The sequence below is a fragment of the Geotrypetes seraphini genome, chromosome 19, assembly GCF_902459505.1.
Source record: "Geotrypetes seraphini chromosome 19, aGeoSer1.1, whole genome shotgun sequence".
NCBI classification, from domain to species: Eukaryota; Metazoa; Chordata; class Amphibia; order Gymnophiona; family Dermophiidae; genus Geotrypetes; species Geotrypetes seraphini.
This window is the reverse complement of record NC_047102.1, coordinates 38,347,059-38,373,258: the sequence shown is the minus strand read 5'-3', so window position 1 is coordinate 38,373,258 and position 26,200 is coordinate 38,347,059. Positions and strand designations below refer to the sequence as shown.

General features: G+C 44.7%; 1 protein-coding gene across 3 annotated transcripts; it reads right to left on the bottom strand.

Moving 5' to 3' along the window:
* Positions 1-4,711: 4,711 nt before the first annotated feature.
* LOC117352062 (nitric oxide synthase-interacting protein-like) lies at positions 4,712-24,656 on the bottom strand. Of its 3 annotated transcripts, XM_033928099.1 has the most exons (4): positions 24,334-24,653; positions 23,352-23,493; positions 9,428-9,553; positions 4,712-4,862 (listed from the first exon to the last, which is right to left on the bottom strand). In XM_033928099.1, the coding sequence occupies exons 1-3, from the start codon at positions 24,508-24,510 to the stop codon at positions 9,510-9,512; spliced, it is 363 nt and encodes a 120-aa protein (XP_033783990.1). In that variant the 5' UTR covers positions 24,511-24,653; the 3' UTR covers positions 4,712-4,862; positions 9,428-9,509. The 3 variants fall into 3 exon arrangements, with proteins under 3 accessions (XP_033783990.1, XP_033783989.1, XP_033783991.1); XM_033928098.1 differs by lacking the exons at positions 4,712-4,862; positions 9,428-9,553 and adding an exon at positions 17,507-18,190 and having other exon boundaries at positions 24,334-24,656; XM_033928100.1 differs by lacking the exons at positions 4,712-4,862; positions 9,428-9,553 and adding an exon at positions 19,727-19,935 and having other exon boundaries at positions 24,334-24,644.
* Between the last annotated feature and the right edge of the window lie 1,544 nt (positions 24,657-26,200).

Here is a 26,200-nt window from a genome sequence, read left to right as displayed (position 1 = left end):
CAGAAAAGAAAAGGAAAAGGCATATGGCATGAGCATATGTAGACAAGCATCAAAATACATAAGGTCAAAGGAGCATATAGTGCATATGAAAACCCAGCAAAGAAAAGGAAAAGGCATATGGCATGAGCATATATAGAGAAGCATCAAAATACATAAGGTCAAAGGAGCATATAGTGCATATGAAAACCTAGCAAAGAAAAGGAAAAGACATATGGCATGAGCATATGTAGACAAGCATCAAAATACATAATGTCAAAAGAGCATATAGTGCATATGAAAACCCAGAAAAGAAAAGGAAAAGGCATATGGCATGAGCATATGTAGACAAGCATCAAAATACATAATGTCAAAAGAGCATATAGTGCATATGAAAACCCAGCAAAGAAAAGGAAAAGGCATATGGCATGAGCATATGTAGACAAGCATCAAAATACATAAGGTCAAAGGAGCATATAGTGCATATGAAAACCCAGCAAAGAAAACGAAAAGGCATATGGCATGAGCATATATAGAGAAGCATCAAAATACATAATGTCAAAAGAGCATATAGTGCATATGAAAACCCAGAAAAGAAAAGGAAAAGGCATATGGCATGAGCATATGTAGACAAGCATCAAAATACATAATGTCAAAGGAGCATATAGTGCATATGAAAACCCAGCAAAGAAAAGGAAAAGGCATATGCATGAGCATATATAGAGAAGCATCAAAATACATAAGGTCAAAGGAGCATATAGTGCATATGAAAACCCAGAAAAGAAAAGGAAAAGGCATATGGCATGAGCATATGTAGACAAGCATCAAAATACATAAGGTCAAAGGAGCATATAGTGCATATGAAAACCCAGCAAAGAAAAGGAAAAGGCATATGGCATGAGCATATGTAGACAAGCATCAAAATACATAAGGTCAAAGGAGCATATAGTGCATATGAAAACCCAGCAAAGAAAAGGAAAAGGCATATGGCATGAGCATATGTAGACAAGCATCAAAATACATAATGTCAAAGGAGCATATAGTGCATATGAAAACCCAGCAAAGAAAAGGAAAAGGCATATGCATGAGCATATATAGAGAAGCATCAAAATACATAAGGTCAAAGGAGCATATAGTGCATATGAAAACCCAGCAAAGAAAAGGAAAAGGCATATGCATGAGCATATATAGAGAAGCATCAAAATACATAAGGTCAAAGGAGCATATAGTGCATATGAAAACCTAGCAAAGAAAAGGAAAAGGCATATGGCATGAGCATATGTAGACAAGCATCAAAATACATAAGGTCAAAGGAGCATATAGTGCATATGAAAACCTAGCAAAGAAAAGGAAAAGGCATATGGCATGAGCATATGTAGACAAGCATCAAAATACATAAGGTCAAAGGAGCATATAGTGCATATGAAAACCCAGCAAAGAAAAGGAAAAGGCATATGCATGAGCATATATAGAGAAGCATCAAAATACATAAGGTCAAAGGAGCATATAGTGCATATGAAAACCCAGAAAAGAAAAGGAAAAGGCATATGGCATGAGCATATGTAGACAAGCATCAAAATACATAAGGTCAAAGGAGCATATAGTGCATATGAAAACCCAGCAAAGAAAAGGAAAAGGCATATGCATGAGCATATATAGAGAAGCATCAAAATACATAAGGTCAAAGGAGCATATAGTGCATATGAAAACCCAGCAAAGAAAAGGAAAAGGCATATGCATGAGCATATATAGAGAAGCATCAAAATACATAAGGTCAAAGGAGCATATAGTGCATATGAAAACCCAGAAAAGAAAAGGAAAAGGCATATGGCATGAGCATATGTAGACAAGCATCAAAATACATAAGGTCAAAGGAGCATATAGTGCATATGAAAACCTAGCAAAGAAAAGGAAAAGGCATATGGCATGAGCATATATAGACAAGCAACAAAAATACATTCCGTATTTTTCGCTGCATAAGATGCACTTTTTCCACCCCCAAAGAGGGGGTAGAAAAGTGGGGGCATCTTATGGAGCGAATACTCTTTCCCCTCCCTCCCTCCCGGTACCTTTTTAAAGGTGTGATGCTCTCCTTCTGGACGTCCTTCTTTGGAAGCAGAGCGGCACGACGCAGAAGCGCGACCTTTGCGCTTCCTGCCTGGTCTCGCGTCACACAGTGATTGGCTGATTTCAGTTCTCGATGAGAAGACAGTAAGCGCAAAGGTCGTGCTCCTACTTCGCACCGCTCTGTTTCCAAAGACAGCAATCCAGCAGGAGAGCACCACAACTGTAAAAAGGTACCGGGGCAGCTTCGGGCTGGAGGCCGACGGCGTCACCTGCTGTCAACGTCGGGTGCAGGCGGCTTCGGGCGGGCCCATTTGCAATCAGAAGCCGCCTGCAGTGAAGGAGCCCGCCCGAATCCAACCACACCCAAAGCCGCCCATACACAGCCCACAGAGAGAAGCCGCCCAAAACAAAGGAGCCTGTCCGAAGCTGCGAGCACCAGAAGCAGCCCGCCCGCAGCCCTTAGTCAGAAGCCTTCCACAGTGAATTAAGCCGCCCAAAGCCGAAGCAGCCCGCCCAAAGCCCACAGTCAGAAGCTGCCCGCAGCCGATGCCGTCAGCAGATGAAACAGCCCACCTGGAGCACACAGTCAGAAGCTGATTGCAGGGAAGTAGCCGGCACGAAGCCGCCTGCACCCAAAGTTGCCAGTAGCCGTAGCTGCCCGCTCGCAGCCTACAGTCAGAATCCACCCGCACACGAAGCCGCCTGCACCCGATGTTGCCAGCAGCTTAACAGCGTGCCTGCAGTCCACAGTCAGAAGCCACCCATTGCAAAGGAGCCCGCCCAAAACCAAGTCCCCAGCAGGCGAAACTGCCCAACCGCAGCTCTAAGCCCTCCCAGTACCTTTTAAAGTTGTGGTGCTCTCCTGCTGGATGGATGTCTTTGGAAGCAGAGCAGCGCGAAGCAGAAGCGCGACCTTTGCGCTTACTGCCTGGTCTCATGTCGCTCATTGATTGGCTGATGTTAGTTTTTGATGAGAAGGCAGTAAGCGCAAAGGTCGCGCTTCTGCTTCCAAAGACAGCCATCCAGCAGGAGAGCACCACAACTTTAAAAAGGTACCGGGACGGCTTCAAGCTGCGGCGGGCGGCTTCGGTTGCTGGGGACTTCGGGTGCGGGCAGCTTCAGGCGGGCTCCTTCGCTACAGGCAGCTTCTGACTGTGGGCTGCAGGCGCGCTGTTAAGCTGCTGGCGGCTTCGGGTGCGGGTGAATTCTGACTGTGGGCTGCGAGCGGGCAGCTACGGCTACTGGCAATTTTGGGTGCAGGCGGCTTCGTGCCGTCTACTTCCTTGCAGTCGGCTTCTGACTGTGTGCTCCAGGTGGGCTGTTTCATCTGCTGGCGGCAGCGGGTGCGGGTAGCTTGACTGTGGACCTCGGGCGGGCTGCTTCGGCTTCGGGTGGCTTTGGGCGGGCTATTTCGTTGTGGAAGGCTTCTGACTATGGGCTGCGGGCAGGCTGCTTTAGGTGCAGGCAGCTTCGGACAGGCTCCTTTGTTTCGGGTGGCATCTGTCTGTGGGCTGTGTACGGGCGGGTTCGGGTGTGGTCGGATTCAGGCGGGCTCCTTCGCTGCGGGCGGCTTCTGACTGTAGGCTGCATGTGGGCTACTTCGGCTGACGGCAGCTTCTGGTGCCGGCGGCTTTGGGTGGTCTGCTTTGGCTTCAGGTGTGGGCGGCTTCCAACTGTGAGCTATGGGCGGGCGGCTTCTGCTTCGGGCGGAATCCTTCAGGTGCGGGCGGTTTATGACTGTGGGCTTCGGGCGGGTGGCTTTGGTTTTGGATGCAAGCGGCTTCGGACGGACAGATTCTGACTGCGGGCTGCAGGTGGGCGGTTTTGGCTTAGGGTGTGGGTGGCTTCGACCGGGCTCCTTTGGCATCGGGTGTGGGCGGCTTCTGACTATGGGCTGCGGGCGGGCTACTTCGACTGCTGGCGGCTTTGGGTGTGGGTGGGGACTTCAGGCGGGCGAGCATGGCGACTTTTGACTGTGGGTTGCGAACGGGTGCGTCTTATAGATCGAAAAACACGGTAATAACATCAAAGGTGCATGTAGTTTATATAAAAACCATTACATACATGAAGCATAAGGTATATTCATACATAAATAACATTTAAAAATCCAAGCCTAAAAACCCAGCAAGAGAAGGAAAAGGCATAAGGCATTTGCATGTACACACAAGCATCATAATACATAACATCAAAGGAGGATAAAATGCATATAAAAACCCAGCAAAGAGAAGGAAAACGCACAGGACATGTGCATATATAGACAAGCATCAAAGTATATAATAATCTCAAAAGAGCAAACTTGCCCGGTCTGTCTGTATATGGCAGTTTGGTGGAGAATGGGCTGGAGAGGCCTTCAATGGCTGGGAGGGTGTAGATGGGCTGGAGTAGGTTTTGATGGAGATTTCGGCACTTGGAACTCAAGCACAGCACCGGGTAGAGCTTTGGATTCTTGCGCAGAAATAGCTAAGAAGAAAAAATTTAAATTGAATCAGGTTGGGCAGACTGGATGGACCATTTGGGTTTTTATCTGCCGTCATCTACTATGTCACTATGAGGATGTAGTATATATAAAAATCCAGCAAAGAAAAGGAAAATGCATATGGCATGTGCATATATAAACAAGCATCAAAATATATAATAACCTCAAAAGAGGCAAACTTGCCCAGTCTGTCTGTATATGGCCGTTTGGGGGAGGATAGGCTGGAGAGGGCTTCAATGGCTGGGAGGGTGTAGATGGGCTGGTGTAGGTTTTGATGGATATTTCGGCACTTGGAACCCAAGCACAGTACCGGGTAGAGCTTTGGATTCTTGCCTAGAAATAGCTAAGAAGAAAAAAATTAAAAACATTTAAATTGAATTAGGTTGGGCAGACTGGTCTTTATCTGCCGTCATCTACTATGTTACTATGAAGATGTAGTATATATAAAAACCCAGCAAAGAGCAGGAAAAGGCATAAGGTATGTGCATATATAGACAAGCATCAAAATATATAATGTCAAAGGAGCATATAATGCATATAAAATCCCAGCAAAGAGAATGAAAAGGCATAAGGTATGTGCATATATAGACAAGCATCAAAATACATAATAACCTCAAAGGAGGATGCAGTGCATATAAAAACCCAGCAAGAGAAGGAAAAGGCAAAAGGCATTTGCATATATAGACAAGCATCAAAATACATAATAACCTCAAAGGAGGATGCAGTGCATATAAAAACCCAGCAAGAGAAGGAAAAGGCAAAAGGCATTTGCATATATAGATAAGCATCAAAATACATAATAACCTCAAAGGAGGATGCAGTGCATATAAAAACCCAGCAAAGAGAAGGAAAAGGCAAAAGGCATTTGCATATATAGATAAGCATCAAAATACATAATAACCTCAAAGGAGGATGCAGTGCATATAAAAAACACTAGATACATGAAGCATAAGGTATATCCATACATAGCACAGCATAAAAATGCAAGTCTGAAAAACCAGTGAGAGGGCAAAGGAAGCCTGGAAAAGCATCATGGGAAGGGGTCAAACTGCACGTCCTTAACAATCTGAGCTCGGACCGATCCTAATGCTTTTCCCTCCCTTTGCCGAGACTAAAAGCGGCACCGACCTCAGGGCAAAAGTTTTGCCGCTAGTCTCGGCATAGGGAGGGTTAAAGCATTAGGAAGATCCGTCAGGTCCGCTTTTTACCCCTTGCCTAGCATCAAACACTTGCAAGCCTAGAAACACCATAGGAACAATATGGAAAAGCAAGAAGCATAAAGCATTTCTATGGATAGACCCGCTGGAAATACAGGGAGAAAAAAAGGCATTATGCGAGCTGTATAAAAAAAAACCAAAAACAAACAAACTAGTAAAACACACAGGGATTTCCGGTACGGGACAACGCGTTAAAAAAAAACGAACTTATAAAACAAAATGTGAATGAATACTTAAACACACTATGAAGGAACCCAGAAAGTTAATAAAAATAAAAAAAAAAGACAAGCGTAAAACTGTTTGACTTTTGACTGGAAAACTGAACAAAACCGCGAAAGACAAAGGCGCGCGCCGCACAAAATTACAGTTTTTAGGGGCTCCGACGGGGGTTTTTGTAGGGGAACCCCCCCCCTCCAGTTTACTTAATAGACATCGCGCCGGCGTTATAGGGAGTTTGGGGTGTTGTAACCCTCCACATTTTACTGTAAACTTCACTTTTTCCCTAAAAAACAGGGAAAAAGTTAAGTTTTCAGTAAAATGTGGGGGGGTTACAACCCCCCACGCCCCCCGTCGGAGCCCTAAAAACAGTAATTTGTCCCGGTGCGCTTTTGATCTGACACCGACTTAAACGTATCATGAAGGAACCCAGAAAGTTATTAATAATAATAATAATAAAAAGACAAGCGTAAAACTGTTTGACTTTGACTGGAAAACTGAATAAAACTGTACCTGAAAGTGTCGAGTCGAAAAAAGAAACCCCTGTGGCACAACTGTGGAACACACTTAATGAGACGCGCCAGGGGGTGGGGGCAGGAAAAGACCCACCAAATAGGGAATATAAAAAGCAAACGACGAGAAAAAGACCCGCGGGCGAGAAAGCTGGGGTTGCACGGCGGAGGGAGGGGGGGGCATGAAGAGAGGCCATACCTGAGACATGCAAAAGTCACAGAACATCAGCGAAGCCGCGAGCAGAGCTTTCGCCCGAGCAGCAACGCGCAAACTCCTGACTAAAAGCGAAGTGGCGCGAGCCCGGCTTTTTTAACCTTGTGCTCGAGGTCAAGCGGTCACGTGACGTTTCGAGAAAAGGCGTTTTGCGAAAAGGCGCCAAAACTGCAATCGAGAAAAACAAGCCCCCAAAAGGGGGGGGGGGACAAGAAACTAAATAGAAGAGAAAATTCTAGAACCTACCCTAATCTGAAAAAAAAGAAAGGAAGGCCTAAAAAACCCCGAGGGTCACCAGCCTGAGTATAAACGTTGTTGAGGTGGGAGTTGGGATGTACTAAATGCAGGGTGCAGGTGACGTGGGTAAGAAAGCCCTGCACGAGCTCAATGAAAAACATACCCAATGCTGTGCTATACTGAACATCCCTTATAGAAAAAAAAAATCATGAAGGAGCCGGTGGGAGGAATATAAGGGACATATTATGAGAGACAAAAATGGGCAAGAACAGAAAAATAAAAAAATTTGGAATTGCGGCTTCATATAAGAAACATAGGCCAGGGTTTTAAGGCCTACATTTCTGATGCCAATTGTGGCTATGAAGGCGCTTTATGATCACTAATGCCACTTCCGGTGATAGCCTCTGGCGATAGCCATGCCTGCAGTGGCATTACGCGTCCTACAGCGCCTTTCTAGATGGGAGAATGGCAGCCATTTTGAAGGCACCCTTTGGCGCCTCTGTTTTTTTTAAAGTCAGTTCTTAATTGGTTTTAATTGAGGCTGTCAATTACTCTGCTGTTTCTCACCAATTAAAACAATTAAGTTAGGCGGTGGTAGGATGTCTATGGCCGCCTAACGTAGAGCGCCATTACTAGAATCGGGGCCTATCTCCTATGCTGTGAAGAGCACCCGTCCCAGAATGCCCTTTATAGGATACCTTTCAGCGCTGATATTTTCTTGGTGCTGAATTTTCAGTGCCATTTACTGAATCCGGCTCAATTTGTCCAAAATTATCCATTTAGAAGGGGGATGGGATTCACAGAGATAGGCCCTGATTCTAGTAATGGCGGCCATAGACATCCTACCACCATCTAACAGTTAGGCCCATATGCTGCTTACTCTTGCGTCTTCATTATTTTAATGCAATGCTATTGCTTTAGGATGTTATGGAAAAAAGAATAATGCAGATAGCTTGGACATTTTTAGTTTTTGTGGACTTGAATCTGTTGGGTTCATGTTACTATTTTATCTTCTCTGTAGATTAGACAAAGCAGTATTTCCTAAAATATGGGAGAATCCTCAGCATGCAGCACAAATATTAGCAGTGGTCCTACAATTTCAATTCCACTGCTGCATTTCATTTTCAATCGAAATGATCTTGAAAATGCTACTTAATCATGTCTTTTTCTCTGAGCTAATGCTGGAAAAGTGCATTATATTCTCTTTAGAGTCAGGCTTTCATTTTAGTTGAGTAAATCATGAGCCATTAAAGATGGATGCAATTCTTAGTATCGACTTAGGCTTGACTGCCTGATCGTCCGGCACCTGCCCCGTTAGGTTGTCTAGAAAAACCTATAGTTGGAAAAACTGTGTGAATTGAAGTTTTTCCCATGAATTTCATTGTGCGTGATCAGAAAATAATTTTTAAAAAATATTTGTAAAGCCCATTCTGGGGTCGCTCAAAGCCACTGAATACATAAAATCTAGCGGTATTTTATTAAATGAACCTTCCATGTCTGCTCTTTATTGTGGAAAATAACAGAAATGTAACTTACTTTGCTAATACCTAAACACACGCATTTTGGCAAACAACAGTTTCGTTGTGGCAAGCAGGTACACCGAAGCATGTCAGTGGGAGACTTGGTTGGACCTGAACCACATTTCCTGTTTCACGCTCTTGGCATTACCAATGAATGGTTGGCAAAGCCAGTGGACAGTGTGGTCTGAAGATCCAAACTTCCGTACCACTGAACAGTTTGTCAATACCATGAAGGTGGTTAATGACACAGCCGAGCGAGGTGTTCAACTGATAACCGATTCTGCCAGTGGCATCACCACAGACCCAGTTCAGCATGAGGCCTTGTTGCAAGGAATTAAACAGCATCACGGGCCTTATCGTATTTCAAGAAGATATTGAGGACTGCCTGTCAATCATTCCAGGACGCGAGTTACAGAGCCACGCCATGATAGGCGGTTGAAATGTAGGCCCAGAAAACCCAGGTCTACATTTCAGCCGCTAGACCGCAGCAGCTGAGTGTGGCAGGGGGATTCCCCAAAGCCGCAGTTCTGTAGGGCACCGGTTACAAAATCGCAGATTTGGGAAGTCCCTACCGTTCAGCTGATGGGGGAGCGGCCACGGCAGGGAACCCCCGAACCCCACCACAAGTCAGCCGGCAGGAGAAATTCTCATTTCCTCCTGGTGACTAGCAGTGAGGTGGGACAGGAATCTTCTCTGCCCTGTCCTAGCCGGCTCTGCATCTCCCCTCCTGCTTCCTGGACCCTGGATCTGTCACAGGCCTCCGTAAGCCCTTGTGGTCCAGTGGTGAGTTGGGGCAGGAGTAATCCTCTTACGCTTCTGTCTTGCTACTGAAAAGGCTGCTGCAAGTTTTCACCCTTAGAGAGCTTACAATGAGTTTTCACACTGCTTTATCGTCTATTATTTAGAAAATATGGTTTTAATTTGCAGTTTCCTATCTTTTTTGCTTTTAGGTATGAATACAAGTAGAAGTGAAACGAGTAAAGATCACTCACTAAAGTCCTCTAGGAGAAGCATGCCGTGCTTAGCCCAGAGCCAAACGTATCCTCAGAACCTGAACAAACACTCTTCGTGGCTTCAACCCAATCGGATCTCACCGCAGCCCCTCAGTGCAGAATCACCTGAAATACATGCAGAACAGGAACGAGGTAGAGTGATTTTTAACCATACAAAAAGCTTCGTTTGTACAGTTAACTAATGGGCATTAAGCCCTTAATGTGTGGTTAACGCATACCAACAGGTTACCACAGAAATGCGTTAAAGCGTTTTGCAATATTTTTCCTGTTGGCATGCATTAACACACGTATTACTGATTCTGAAAATTATTCTTTGGAGGGGGCATGCCCAAGTTAGAAAATGGGCATTATTCTTGGCTTATAGACTCTCTCTTGTAGGTCTCCACCATCAGCTGCCTTTGTATAGATAGATAGAGAGGAGCCAACTTTTCAAAATTATTGGGGGGGGGGTGCTAAACCTAATGGAAATTACCTCTCCCTGGACACAGTCAAGGAGTTTGTTCAATATTAGGGGGGGGGGGGTGCTCAAGCACTCACAGCACCCGCAGACTTGGCTTCTATAGATAGATAGATCAATAGATATTTGTATAGATATAAATAGAGAGATATGAAAGATATATATATATATTGGGTTTAGCACCCCCCCCCCCCAATAATTTTGAAAAGTTGGCTCCTCTCTATCTATCTATACAAAGGCAGCTGATGGTGGAGACCTACAAGAGAGAATATATATATTTTAATTTACACAGTGATGTAGTAAGTGGGGGACGACAGACTGCCCTGGGCGCCGTCTTGGTGTGGCGCCAGCACCTTTCCTCCTCTCCGTCCCTGCTCCTTCCCACTCCTCCCCCGCCTCACGCACGCCTTCAATTCACCCCCCACAATACTTCTAGCTCTTCGCCGGCATGAGCAGCAGCTCCAACCTTCTTATCGTGCCAGCCTCGTCACTCCCCTCTGACGTCACTTCCGGGTCCCACGACTAGGAAGTGACATCAGAAGGAGAGCTGATGCTGGCACAGGCAACGAGTTAGAGATGCTGCTTGCACCAGGGAAGCATGTGCGGCGGGGGTGGAGAAGAGGGCGACAGGAGACCCCCACCACCCCGGGTACCTCCCACCCTCCCTATGCCACTGTATATATATATATATGCTTGGTTTTCTGTAAGTGTTTGCACTGGAAGTTGGTTTTGCCTTCCTTACAACCCCCACCCCGAAGGAAGCAGTAGATGAAACATGGACGTGTTTGGATTTTTTATAATACGTGTCTCATTTTTATATGTAAAATTTGGACAAAATGTAAAAATTTTAGTCTATGGACACGTTAACGGTTAGCGCATAGCACACCTTAGTAAAAGAAGGGGTTAGTGATCTATGAGCTGTCAGTCAGTCCCTCAATGTATTAATCTTTCAAAGAAGTAAGATACAGACTTGATATGTACAGAATTTTGTTTCATTTTGTTGCCAATCTTATAGAAGTTTCATAATAGCTTTGATTGATGGATTTCATTTCTTCCGTAATCTGGCCTGAACTGCCCCTCGAGAACATTAACGATGGAATGAATTAAGTGTGTGTGGTTAATTTTTAATTAGGAAACATCAAGGAGGAATGTTTTAACAAATAATGTTTTACTGTGGATAGGAACAGTAATGGTGACGTCAACAGCAGAGGATCTAACTACACCTCACTAGCTTCCTGTTGAAGGTTCATAAGTTGTCAAGTCCTGCAAAATAGATAACCAGCTAGATCAGGGGTATCAAAGCCCCCTCCTCGAGGGCCACAATCCAGTCAGGTTTTCAGGATTTCCCCAATGAATATGCATGAGATCTATTTGCATGCCCTACTTTCAATGCATATTCATTGGGGAAATCCTGAAAACCCGACTGGATTGCGGCCCTTGAGGAGGGATTTTGACACCCCTGAGCTAGATGGAAAAAAATTAAGCGGCTGAATTTGTGTTGTTTGATATTAATGTTTTTCATTCTAGATAAAACGTAATGGTATTTGGACGTTTATACTCTTAAAAAAAAAGGCCAAAGCTTTCTTTCCGTACCATGGACAATTTTCCCATTGAATTTTGGAAGACAGTGTAAGGCAGTGGTTCCCAACCCTGTCCTGGAGGACCACCAGGCCAGTCAGGATTTAGGGATAGCCTTAATCAGATTCACATGCCTGTCACCTCCATTATATGCAAACCTCTCTCATGCATATTCATTAGGGCTATCCCAAAAACCCGACTGTTCTGGTGGTCCTCCAGGATAGGGTTGAGAACCACTGGTGTAAAGGATTTGGAAGAGAAACAAGGGGCATAAACCTATAAGGGATATCCTGAATCTTGGAATAATATGATCTATCGCAACCTTAGAAATAATAACACATTATGCTCCCTAGAGTATTGGTAAAGAAACAAGAGTAAATACTTCTTTATTGATATAGGGTGGTAGATGCTTGGATGACCTCCTGGTGGAAATGATTCTTTCAGGAGAAACACAAAGCCATTGTAAAATGAAGGCAAAGAAACAAGAATAAATACTTCTTTATAGGTATAGAGTGGTGGATACATGGGTGACCTGCTAGTGGAAATGATTCTTACAGATAAAAAAAAAACTATGGCCCAGATTTTAAAAACAACACTGATTTTCTAGGTACCAGTAGGCACCCATACCTCCGTTAAAAATGCTATCCAAACGGCGTTTTTAACAGGGATTTCAGGCACATTGTCACCAACCCTCCGCAGAGTAGGGTAGTCGGGTGACAAACACAGGGATTCTGGCGTGTCCCCTCCAACCAGGGGTACCTTCAGGACTTTTTCAGGTGGCCCTGGGCAATTGCCTGGGCCTAAAAGATGCAAGGTAAGTAAAAAGGTTTCACCATATCACCAGCCAAAACAAGTTCTTTAGGAAAGAATAAGTTGTTTATTCTGACCCACAGGTCAAAAGTATGCAACAGAAAACAAACATCACTTTTGGAATTCAAACTAAATCAAAACTCCTTAGGCAAACATAGCCACAGCAAACTCTGGTAACAGTTCAGCTTTTCTCTCAGCTCCCACATGCAGGCAAAATCACACAGCTGAGACAGATAATCTAATTAGCTTCAAGAACGGGAGTCACAGCAGGATTTCTAAAGTTCCAAAAACCAAACTTAACTATGTCAGTTTGAGCTTCAGGTTCACAAACTTGCTTTTAAATCCATTCCTCAGTTTGGGCTTCAGGCAAGTATTATTCTTACTCTCAAAATACTTATAAAGTTCAAACCTATCTCAACTTCTGCAGGCATAGTTTGCACAGCAGAAACAAACCAAACATCAGCAAAAGAAAGAAAGAAACACAAACCACTAATGGTTTCTCAGTTGCTGCATTCTTTCATGCAACTTCCATACCTTCCGTCTGGCTTTCTAACATAGGGCCAGCCAGTTCTATCTCCATGCCTTCCACACGATCTAGAACCTGGTAGTTTGAAGTAGGCAGGATTTCCTCCAAATCCTGCATGGAATAATCCAGCACGTTTTCCTCTCCTGCCCTGTTCCACAGCTCTTCACCGGCCTTGAGCTGTGGGAGTGACTCGCCCTGGTCACTCCCTCCTCCCCCCACTCCTTGACTCAACCTGCTTTTAAACAGATCAGAGCCAATCCCCTTCAGCCTGTAGCGGGGGATGGGTCTTGGCTCTACAGCAGTTTTTCTCTGCCTAGGTTTTTCTACTGCAACTACCTTCCTCGTGGCTTCTCTAGCTGCTCTAAAGCCAGGAGGCTGCTGTTGCCAATCTGCCTGTCTCTGTTCCAGTTCACTATCTCTTTGGTTATGGGGACAAGGGAGGTCAGCCTCAAGATGAGTGCCAGAATCAATCTGGTCCGCTCTTCTGCATCCGATCCTATCAGGGACCGGACTAGTGCTGGTGCTGGGTTTGTCACAACATATAGGCACTTTAAGCCTTTGAATGCCAAAGTAGGCATGGCCAATGCCCGAAGTGGTGTTTGGTGGCTTAAAGTGTCTACGTAGGCACGATTCACATGAAGATAGGCACTGGAAATGTAGTCCAGGAAAACCCTGGTCTACATTTCTGGTGCCTATCTTTCACATTGGCGTGATTCTGAAGCTGGCACTGATGCGTAATTGACACGTGATAGGTAGCGGCTTATAAGGTGGCCACCAATATTGGTACTAGTTTGAGACTACAGGCCTGTGTGGCCTATCCAGACTACTCATCCATGCCATCTGCTCTCTCTTTCATTCCCTTAGAGATCTTATGGCTTTTTATATATTTATGGGAACTCCCGTCAGCTTCTATTAGTTCCAGTGGATTAGCATAGTAAAATGTAGAAGATATTTGAGTACCGGAGCCTAAGGGTCTGATTTGTAAAAGGTTTAACTTATGCATTACAGTGGGGCAATTATGTGATATAAAACAGGTCTTTGTGATCCACTTTATAAAGAGTGATTCCCATCGTAACAAACTAGGAGAAAGTAGTCTATGAATCATGTCTTGGTATATTTGACTGGTTGCCTTAGCAGCTGTAGAGGGAGCTCCAGAGATGTCATGGAAGCAGTCACACGAGACAAGTTTTAATGGGCAATCAAGTACTCTTAGCCACGGACCACTTGCCTGCAAGTATGAGGGCTTTTCTCACAGATTTACTGTTTTCAAAGTGCAATCCCTTGAGCAAAATATTTAATGCGGGGGAAAAAGCAATGTCATGGATGATGGAGATCGGCCATGTTCCAAGTTTTTCTATCGCGCTATTTTTTCTTGCAAACTTTCATCCCTTAACTTTTTGACTCTGTACTTTACGGGGTCGATGCGCTGATTTTGCCAAACTGAATATGCATTTCAAAGCTGGGGCTGAGGATCCAAGCACAAGAGGACAACTAGGGAGCAGATGAGTTTACGCTGCTCTTTGGGATCAAGATTTTAGACAACTATTCTTGGTATCTATGTCATACTTGGAGTTCAGAAGACATTTGAAGACTTATGGGGTCTTTTACTAAGGCGCGCACTAATTGATTTAGCACACGCTAAAAGCTAATGCATCCATGGAATATAATGGGCATGTTAGCATTTATCACGCTAAATCGGTTAGCGCTTTAGTAAAAGACCCCTTTATTTATTTTCCAGATTTTGGGGTAAAATTAATTTTCTTAATTGTTCTATTTGTGATATAAGTTAATCTTTTGTAAACCGCATAGATCCTTATGGTCTATTGTAACCGGGTCTGTGGCCTGAACGAGCCTCCACAGCACCTCACAGTGGTTACACAAACAATAACACCTGCGTGTGACCCGGCCTGGAGTCACCCTGCAGGCATGGACTGACACCAAGAGTAAAACCAAAAATAAATCACAATTCCTCAGAAAAAGAAGTAAATCAAAACTCAGGATTTATTTTCTTTTAGGTAGTAAAGTCAGGATTATTAGTAGAACTACCAGCAACAGGTGAGTAGAAGGTCTTCAGTTCAAATTCAAACAGTAGAATAATGAACAGTCCAAACATAAACTACAAAAAAAATACTTTTTTTTTTTTCTTCACCCCACTGGGTTTTGTGCTTCCCTTAGTATTCAATTTAGCCTGCTCCTAAGCAGGGCATTTAGTTCATTACAAACAACAAAACACAACAGGGTTTAAGGCACTGGATACCCTATTGTTAGTGCTTCAAAAGGAAGCCTCTGGCAGCCATGAAATTGCACTGCCAGGAAAAGGAGAGTGCCTCAGGTTTGCTTTATTTTTCAGCATATAATAGCTTCAAATTTTCCCTCCCAGATTATAGCAAACCTCTCCCTCAGTTCAGGCACCCTCAGCTTCTTAACAAGAAAAAACAAAAATGCAGAACAGTAAAGAAAACTAACAAGTCCTTGAAGGTTCAGCTTTGTTCCAAACAGTCTCTCCAATAAAGAAAGCTGAAAAAAAATGCACTCACAGTTTCTTCACTGCTCCTTTCAGTTAACAGGTACAGCTGGTGGACAAACCAACTTCCATGGCTTCCTCAGCCAAGCTCATTTCCTCTGGCAAGAGGTCAGTCTCCATTGAGAATTCCAGCTCAGGCACGGTTCCTTCAAGAATATCTCCAGCTTCTTGTACCTCCATGGGTGAGACTGGTTCGCTTCTGCCTGGCCCAAGGAGACTCGCAGGGAGCAAAGGTCCCAACCTTCTCCCTAACCTGCTTCCTGCTTACTGTTTGGGCCACACCCTAACCTGGCTGATTCAGCAGTCCTCAAAGCAGCTCTAGAGCTCCTCCTTTGGTGACCTGAATATTGCTGGTCTAGGGAACTTTCAGGATATTCCAACTCCCTCTGGAGGTCAGGGTGAGAATTAGCCCGATTCCTCCAAGAACAACCTTTGGGCACTCCTTTCCGGGTTTTACTGGGAGTCTCAATAGGAACCCTACCTGGAACCAGGGCAGGCACGAAGTCTGTCTGGTTACACTATAAAGTCAATTTTTATGTTTTATGTTATATTTAATAAACTTTTTCAGGCTCAGATTCCACTGGAGTCATGATGCAATAACCAGCAAATGTTCTTTTGCAGGAACCTCATTATCCTTTTTGGATGTGCATTTACAGAATAAGGAGGGAAAACCTCTTTGTGCATCTTAGAGTCATGACATCAATGCATTGTGGAGCTGTTCTATAAGTGTGTGGTCAAAGCCTACTCTATAATGGCAACTGGTTGCTCAGATTTCAGTCTAGAATACTAATGTGTCCTGGTATTCGTACACCTTACATTTATGGGCTCACAGTTACAACAGCCATAGACCTGCATCTCAATGGTGCGACCTCACCTTGAGCATTGTGTTCAGTTCTAATCTCCTTACCTCAAAAAAGATATAGTGGCACCAGAAAAGGTTCAAAGAAGAACGATCAAGATGATAAAGGGGATGAAACTCCTCTCGTATGAGGAAAGACTAAAGAGATTAGGACTCTTCAACTTGGAAAAGAGACGGCTGAGGGGAGATAGGATCGAAGTCAACAAAATCCCGAGTGGTGTAAAATGGGTACAAGTGGATCGATTTTATTCTGCATCAAGATTTACAAAGACTAGGGGACACTCAATGAACGTGCAGAGTAATACTTTTAAAACCGATAGGAGGAAATATTTTTTCACTCAGAGAATAGTTAAGCTCTTGAATGTGTTGCCAAAGGATGTGGTAAAAGCGATTAATATAGCTAGTTTTAAAAAAGGTTTGGACAAGCTCCTGGAGGAAAAGTCTTTAAACTGCTGTTGAGACAGACATGGGAGAAGCCACTGCTTGCTCTGGAATGCTGCTATTTGGGTTTTTGCCAGGTACTTGTGACTTGTATTGGCCTCCGTCAAGACGGAATACAGGGTTAGATGGACCATTGGTCTGACCCAGTAAGGCTATTCTTATATTCTTATCTCTCATTGGGCACAAAATGCGGCTAGGGTGTTCGTAACTTATTGTATTCTGTAAGTTGTGCGTGGAAGTGGCAGCCCCTCCAATTTCCATACTTCCCTACATTTTGGAATCTGCAGGAATAATTGTGGCCCAGACTGCCACTGTTGAGCTCGTTGGACTTTGGATGTTTCTTATGCTCTTGCTTTCAGAGAGCGAGTGTGCGTGGAAGCCTCTAGAAGCATCCTTGGCTTCAGGCATATTCTCAGCTCTTTGCTTTCCTTCAGTATACTAGCAATCTACTGGAAACATGCCTCCTAAAATCAAAGCCAGGTAAAGGTATTGTGATTCTGAAATATAAGGATTCCCCCCCCCCCCTTGGAATTCTGTTGCTGTTTAATGCATGCATTATTCAAAGGGAAATTATCCTTTTCACAGTGGAACACTTTACTCTTCCAATAGCTTTTCTCCTGCATCAGTTAAGTAATAACAGAAGCGCAAATGGAACAAACCAAGAGCCCGATGCAAAATGAATTGTGCTGAAGACAAAAGCAATGGAAAATGTGCTACAGTGTTTTAGGAAGATGATTGCCATAAAAAAGGGAGTTACATGAACTGAAAATGTTCAATCATGTAACTCCCTTTTTTCGGGAATTACATCGGCTACCAGTAGAGGCTCATATACTCTTTAAGTTGGGTTCGGTCAGGCTCGAGGAGGGACTTTGGAGACCCCTGCTCCACAGCTTCTACACAGCACAGGCTGCTTCAGTAGCCATCCTGAGGGCTGGTCTAGCGAGTCTCAAATGACCGTGGATTTGCTGCTCCATCCCAGGTCGACCAAACTGATTCAGTCCTGAATTTTATCCCACTGCGTGCAGAGACTTGTTCTAATTGTCCACTGCTTTGTCTTGAGGCAATCAGCATGGCATTCAGTGGGGATAAAAGGTGGACTGGATCCATTCGTTAACTAATCCAGAGAGGGATGGAGACTTTGAATATTCCTGTGTTTCCACTGCATTTGAACTGGGTCATACAGGACATCACCGTCTCTTAGCTAATGAGGCTAAAAGCTTCCCTGGGCTGGACAGCAGTAGCACCAGGTCTTCAGGGCGGTGGGAGCCTAAGCAGAAGGGATGGGAATGTGCACCCGACGCTCCTGGAGTTTGGAGAAGAGTACCAGTTCCTCGGAAGAACATCATGCTGTTACGTATTTTTAGAGAGGGTATTTCCATGATTAAATGGATTTCAAAAATAAAAGATGAATCGATATTGGGAACTCTGATGGGCCAATCCTGTCCCGCTGAGGTGTTTTTCTGTGTATTCCCATTACACCTGACCCGTTTCTGTTCGCAGTGCTAACAGGGAGCTTATCCAGGCACAGGACCTCGGGCTGGTGCCTCCTGAGAAGAAGCATGTCACAGAATATTTGGGGTGAAAAAGGGGCGTATAAGTGCCTCATTTCCTATCCACTGCCCTCCTCAAGAGTGGCAGATGAATGAACTGGCATAATCATAATAATAAATATATCGAACCCATTAAACCAAGATGCATATCATTGATGCCTGACATAACATGTCCAGAATCAGAAAATTCTGAGGGTTGTGGTTCCAGGATAATTAACATAAAAACATGATGCCAGATAAAGGCCAAATGGCCCATCTAGTCTGCCCATCCGCGTTATGCATTATCGCTTTCTCTCTCTGAGAGATCCCACGTGCCTATCCCAGGCCCTTTTGAATTAAGACACAGCCTCTGTCTCCGCCACCTCTTCTGGGAGACTGTTCCATATATCTACCACCCTTTCTGTAAAAAAGTATTTCCTTAGATTACTCCAGAGCCTATCACCTCTTAACTTCATCCTATGCCCTCTCATTGCAGAGTTTCCTTTCAAATGAAAGAGACTCGACTCATGCACATTTATATTACATAGGTATTTAAACATTTCTATCATATGTCCCCTCTCCCGCCTTTCCTCCAAAGTATACAGATTGTCTGTCCCCATACGCCTTATCACGAAGACCACATACCATTTTAGTAGCCTTCCTCTGGACCGACTCAATACTTTTTACATCTATTTGAAGGTGCGGCCTCCAGAATGGTACACAATATTCTAAATGAGATCTCAAAAGAGACTTATTCAAAGGCATCAATACCCCCTTTTTTCCTACTGGCCGTGCCTCTCCCTATGCAGCCTAACAACCTTCTAGTGATCACATACAGTCACGCCCAAATCCCCCTCTTCCGTCGTGCGCTTAAGTTCTTTCCCCAATAAACTGTACCGTTCCCTCTGTTTTTTGCAGCCCAAATGCATGACCTTGCATTTCTTAGCATTAAATTTTAGCTGCCAAATTTCAAACCATTCTTCAAGCTTCGCCAGGTCCTTCACACAATCCGGCGTGTCTACTCTGTTGCAGAAGAAGGTGTTGATGCCCTTGGACGGGTTGTTGGTGAGGCCACACTTGGAGTATTGTGTTCAATTGTGGAGACTGTATCTGGCAAAGGACATAAGAAGACTTGAAGCGGTCCAGAGAATGGTAGGAGGTTTGCGGCAAAAGACGTATGAGGAGAGACTGGAAGTCCTGAATATGTTTACCCTAGGGGAAAGGAGGGACAGGGGAGATATGATTCAGACGTTCAAATACTTGAAAGGTATTAACGTAGAACAAAATCTTTTCCAGAGAAAGGAAAATGGTAAAACCAGAGGACATAATTTGAGGTTGAGGGGTGGTAGACTCAAGAATAATGGTAGGAAATTCATCTTTAATTGATGCATGGAATGCGCTCCCGAGGGAGGTGGTGGAGAGGAAAACGGTGACAGAGTTCAAAGAAGCAGAGGATCTCTAATCAGAAAATAATGGTATATATTGAAGAACTAAGGCCAGTACAGGGCAGACTTGCACGGTTAAGCACACTACCAGGCAGAGCTCTGGGTTTCTGGCCAAGAAATATCTAAGCAAAAGGACCATTTGGGTCTCTATCTGCCGTCATTTACTATGTTACCTTGTTTTGAGCGACTATTGAAAAGGTGTGAGCTAAAGAGTACACAAACACACACACTGCTGCCATACAATATAACTCCCAAAAAAGCAAGAATTGACAGGCTCTTCGCTGACTAAAGCAGACTTTTGCACTGGCCATTTTCAATCTGGAAAATAAAGAGGAACTACGAGTTAAAATAATCAAAGAAGCAGAATTAAGTTCTGGGTCAGGGGTGAGTGCACACACTTTTGAGTCGGGAGTAGGGTCACATCATATTTATGGGTCACATTGTAATTCCAGGTCTAGGGAGAGTACACACTGTAGTTCTGGGTATATGGGGAGTACACATTGTGGTTCTGAGCCTCAGGAAAGCACAAATAACACAAACAATGCTAAAGGTGTTCAAATAGCTCAAACAGGAATATCCCCATTGAGACATAACAAAAATATAACATGGAGGGCTATGTACGTCAACGCACACAGTTTAGGAAACAAGATCCTGGAATTGGAAACAGAAATAAGGAATGCCGACCTGGATGTGGTGGCGATATCTGAAACCTGGCTCACAGACTCCCACGGGTGGGACATGGTCATACCGGGTTACAACTTGCTTCGCCAGGACAGAGAGGGTAGGAAGGGAGGGGGGTGTAGCATTATATACTAAAGATGACATTAAGGTCACGAGAATCTCAGATGTCCAGTATACTGGGGAATCCCTTTGGGTTAATTTGGCCAGAGGGAAGGACAAATGCTTGTATCTTGGCGTAATTTACAGACCCCCAAGACAACAGGATGACCTGGATATGGAAATAATCGAAGATATAGAAAATATCACTTTGCGTGGGGACACAGTATTGCTAGGTGACTTCAACATGCCTGATGTGGATTGGGTTACACTTACCTCTGCTTCCGGCAGCAGCAGGAGGCTATTAAACTCTATGAAAGGAGCAAGCCTCAGGCAACTGGTGTTGGAACCGACAAGGGATCAGGAAATACTGGACCTGATACTTACCAATGGAGAAAGTGTCACAGAGGTCTCGGTGGGCGACACATTGGCCTCCAGTGACCACAACATGGTATGGTTCAATATCAGGAAAGGTTTCACTAAATCTACTACACTAACCAAAGTCCTCAAATTCAAGGACACAAATTTCAAAGAAATGGGAGACTTCGTTCACCAGGCGCTACAAAGCCAAGAAGAAACCGATAACGTGGAAGACATGTGGTCGACTTTGAAAGCAACCATACAAGAAGCAACAAACCGCTATGTAAAATCAGTAAGTAAACGGCGAAGGAACAATAAGACACAGTGGTTTACTGCGGAGATCTCAGACCTGATCAAGGAGAAGAAAAAAACATTCATCTCTTACAAACAATCAGGGAAGCAGGACTCTAGAGCAGACTACCTGGCCAAATCAAAAGCCGTCAAAACAGCAGTCAGGGAGGCTAAATTCCTCATGGAGGAGTCTCTAGCAAAGAACATCCAGAAGGGAGATAAATCCTTCTTCAGGTATATCAGTGATAGAAGAAAACTCAGGCGGGATTGTACGTCTTAGGAAACCAGACGGAGACTATGTGGAAAAGGATTCGGAAAAAGCCCAACTATTAAATGAATACTTCTGCTCAGTCTTCACCCGAGAAGCGCCAGGGCTCGGCCCTCAGCTACAGACAAGGGTTGGCTCAGTTGACCCGTTTAGTAACTTTGAGTTTACGCCCAGCAGTGTCTACGGTGAGCTGTCAAGGCTCAAGGTTAGCAAGGCAATGGGGCCGGACAACCTGCACCCAAGGGTGCTTAGGGAGCTGAGTGATGTCTTGGTGGAGCCACTGTCCGCGCTCTTCAACCTCTCCCTTAGTACAGGCAGCGTCCCGTTGGACTGGAGGACGGCTAACGTCATTCCACTCCACAAGAAAGGCTCAAAGATGGAGACAGCAAACTACAGACCAGTGAGTCTAACATCGATAGTGAGCAAACTAATGGAAACTCTAATCAAACACCAATTAGATAAGATCCTGGATGAGGAGAATCTACGGGATCCCCGACAACATGGATTTACTAAGGGGAGATCCTGCCAATCCAACCTGATCAGCTTCTTTGACTGGGTAACGGGGAAGCTGGATATTGGGGAGTCCCTGGACATCGTGTACCTGGACTTTAGCAAAGCATTCGATAGCGTACCACACCGCAGGTTACTGAGCAAGATGAGTTCTATAGGATTAGGTGACACATTGACGAAATGGGTTGGGAGCTGGCTTGGTGGTAGGCTCCAAAGGGTGGTGGTGAACGGCACCCCCTCCGAAATGACGGAGGTGATTAGTGGAGTACCACAGGGCTCAGTCTTGGGCCCAATCCTATTCAACATCTTTATAAGAGACTTGGCAGAAGGGCTTCGAGGTAAAATAACATTATTCGCCGATGACGCCAAACTGAGTAATGTAGTGGGCAAATGCACAACAGACGAAGATTCAGTGCCCGACAACATGATGCACGACCTACTCCTACTGGAGCGATGGTCTAGGACATGGCAACTCAACTTCAATGCCAAAAAATGCAAAGTTATGCACCTGGGCAGCCAGAATCCATGCAAGTCTTATACCCTTAATGGCGAGATCCTAGCAAAAACGGTAGCAGAACGAGACTTGGGGGTAATCGTCAGTGAGGACATGAAGTCTGCCAATCAAGTGGAGCAGGCTTCGTCCAAGGCAAGACAAATCATGGGCTGCATACGAAGGGGTTTCGTCAGTCGTAAGGCGGAAGTCATTATGCCATTGTATAGATCCATGGTGAGGCCCCACCTGGAATACTGTGTGCAATTCTGGAGGCCGCATTATCGCAAGGATGTGCTGAGACTGGAGTCGGTGCAAAGAATGGCCACCCGGATGGTCTCGGGACTCAAGGATCTACCATACGAAAAACGGCTTGACAAATTACAGCTATACTCGCTCGAGGAGCGCAGAGAGAGGGGGGACATGATCGAGACGTTCAAGTATCTTACAGGCCGCATCGAGGCGGAGGAAGATATCTTCTTTTTCAAGGGTCCCACGACAACAAGAGGGCATCCGTTGAAAATCAGGGGCGGGAAACTACGAGGTGACACCAGGAAATTCTTTTTCACTGAAAGAGTGGTTGATCGCTGGAATAGTCTTCCACTACAGGTGATTGAGGCCAGCAGCGTGCCTGATTTTAAGGCCAAATAGGATCGGCACATGGGATCTATTCACAGGGCAAAGGTAGGGGAGGGACATTAAGGTGGGCAGACTAGATGGGCCGTGGGCCCTTATCTGCCGTCTATTTCTATGTTACATCAAGCTCTGTTCAGGCAGGGGATTCATTGCCACATCGAATACAAGCAAGGATGCCCACGCTTTTGCGCCCAAGTAGCATATTTTCTTGCATGGAATGCGTACGTTTTTTACGTACCGCGTACACCCCCTGCACACTATATGAGTGGGTGTATTTTCACATAGCCAATTTGCCCATGTTTACATGTGTACAAATATGGGATACCCCTCGGGATGTTGGACAGCATACGAAGCCAGCTTCAAGCATGAAAGATATAGTCTGAATTTTCTAAGTCACAGTACCTGGCACTGCGGTCAAAGGGTTCAGAGGTTTGAGGACAATGGACATTTCTTTCTCCAGAAAGCCTTTCACTTGCGACTCTTTGGCTGCTTTGCTCAGCTCCTCTTGCTCCGTCTTCAGCTCGCTCCTCTGCTTTTCATATGCCTGCACAGCCAGAAATGGCAAGGAGAAGGAAAAAAAGTAACCCAGGACACCTTCCCCCTCAAGCACCCAAACTCATCCGTCTCCTCACAGAGATGCCAGTGCTGTTATAAAGTCCTCAGACCTATAATAAACCTTGGCAGGGACTTGTTTCACGTGAAGATTCTCGCCTCACAATTTGCTTGCATGGAGAGAGTGTTTCAGGTCACAAATACCCCGATGTACTTTATTCCTCATATAAATGTTTTTCAAATATTAAAGTTACATCGGGGTATTTGTGACCTGAAACACTCTCTCCATGACCAATGACAATACAAGCAAATTGTGAGGCGAAAGTCTTCACGTGAAACGCGCCACTACCGAGGTCTTGAGGCTTATCGTGAACACTACTATTTATCATTTCTATAGCGCTGAAAGGCGTATGCAGCGCTGTACATTTAACATTCAATAGACAGCCCCTGCTCAGAAGAGCTGACAATCTAATTTGGACAGACAGACAGGACAGGACATCACAAGTAAGAGGACTTTACAATAGCGCTGGGATTTCTGAAATTGTGACTCTGAGCCCCCGCTTATGATCCTCCCAGAGATGCGGCAGGTTTCAAGCAGGTATGAGAATACCCCCACTGAAAGCTCATTCATGTGTTCATGCCTTATGTGGGTAAAACCTAAACTCTCCCCTACCCCAGCCAACTGCATCGGTGCTTTTCAATAGCGATCCCTCACACAGCCAAACTTTCTCTTTCTAGTTCTCAGCATTCACATCGGCAAGAGTCCTCACAGCTTGTCTAATAACACGCCACTAATTTTGCCCTCTAGGAAAATCAACCATGGCCAACGTACCTTCAGCTGCAGGGTAATCTCCTTCTTCTGGTGCAAAATGTATTCCAGGATTGCTTCCTTGTCATAGATGTAACCGTCAGGGCTAAGGAAAGGAAGATAAGAGAATGTTCCACCAGTCATCACACCACCATCACACAAGCCTAACAAAACAGGAGATAAGTCTACTTGATGGTCCATTTGAAACACCTGCCAGAGGCCTCACATGCATTCACTTCTATCATCCACTTGAACCTGAATAATTGTTTCTAACGTGCAGTACTCACAGTCACCACTGGATCATCCCTCTGGTACTGCTATGCCAACATTAGACTCTATTTTGATGTTTGTTGGACAACTACTAGGATTTGATCCCAGAAAAGGATAAATATAAGTTCCGAAAAATTTTTGCCGTGAAAACCTGGTTGGCTCAAGGGTTGTGTGCTGGGTTAGCAACTGGAGGCTCAGGGTTCGAGCCTCAGGTAAGGAGTAGGTTCAACTCTATTTTGTGTCAACTACTAGGATTTGAACAAAGAAAAGGATAAATATAAGTTCCGAAAAGCTCTTAGTGTGAAAACTTGGCTAGCTCAACGGTTGAGTGCTGGGTTAGTAACTGGAGGTTGAGGGTTCGAACCTCAGCTAAGGACTAGGGCTGACACTGCTCCAAGAGGAGAGGCTGAGGGTTCAAGAGAAGAGGGTAAGAGGAAGTTAAGGGTTCAAATCTTTTTTTTTTTTTTTTTTTGTCTGTGTCAACTGCTAGGATTTGAACCCAGAAATGGATAACTATAAGTTCTGAAAAGCTCTTGATGTTTAAAGAGTTGTGTGCTGGGTTAGTAACAGGAGACTGAGGGTTCAAGTCTCAGCTAAGGAGTAGGGGTTGATACTGCTCGAAGAGAAGAGGGTAGTTTTACTCAAATGTAGTCCATTCATAGTAAAAAGTAGCAAAGGTTATTAATTTTCATGAAGTATACTTAAAACACAGAGATACCCAGCCCCTCCTACCCCTGCTCTGCCTAGTCCCCCCCCCCCCACCCCTTCAGGATCTATCTAACCTCCTTCTCTGTTTCCACCTAGTTTCTGACAAACCCCCCCTTCAACCCATCTACTTACCAGCTCTGGTCCCACCTAGCCTCTGGCTAAGCTGGACTCGAACCCACGATCTCCTGTATCAAGTGGAAGTGCTTTATCCATTGAGCCACCAGTGAGGCAGGTACTAGATGCTTTCGGTTTCTTAACTTTAAACCTTTCATGCTTTGATTTGGATTTTAAAATACAAACATCCTAGCACGGGAGTCGAACCCAGGACTCTTTGGTGCAAGGTAGCAAAGGTTTCCTCTAGTCCACCACTGGACTGATGAAGGTTGAAACACTTTTTCTCCCCCTTATACTTCTCCTTCCTTGATTTGGATTTAAAATACAAAATCCTAGCACGGGAGTCGAACCCAGGACTCTTTGGTGCAAGGTAGCAAAGATTTCCTCTAGTCCACCACTGGACTGATGAAGGTTGAAACACTTTTTCTCCCCCTTATACTTCTCCTTCCTTGATTTGGATTTAAAATACAAAATCCTAGCACGGGAGTCGAACCCAGGACTCTTTGGTGCAAGGTAGCAAAGATTTCCTCTAGTCCACCACTGGACTGATGAAGGTTGAGACACTTTTTCTCCCCCTTATACTTCTCCTTCCTTGATTTGAATTTAAAATACAAAATCCGAGCACGGGAGTCGAACCCAGGACTCTTTGGTGCAAGGTAGCAAAGATTTCCTCTAGTCCACCACTGGACTGATGAAGTTTGGCTCTCTTTTTCTCCACCTTATACTTCTCCTTCCTTGATTTGAATTAGAAATGCAAAAATCCTGACACGGGAGTCGAACCCAGGACTCTTTGGTGCAA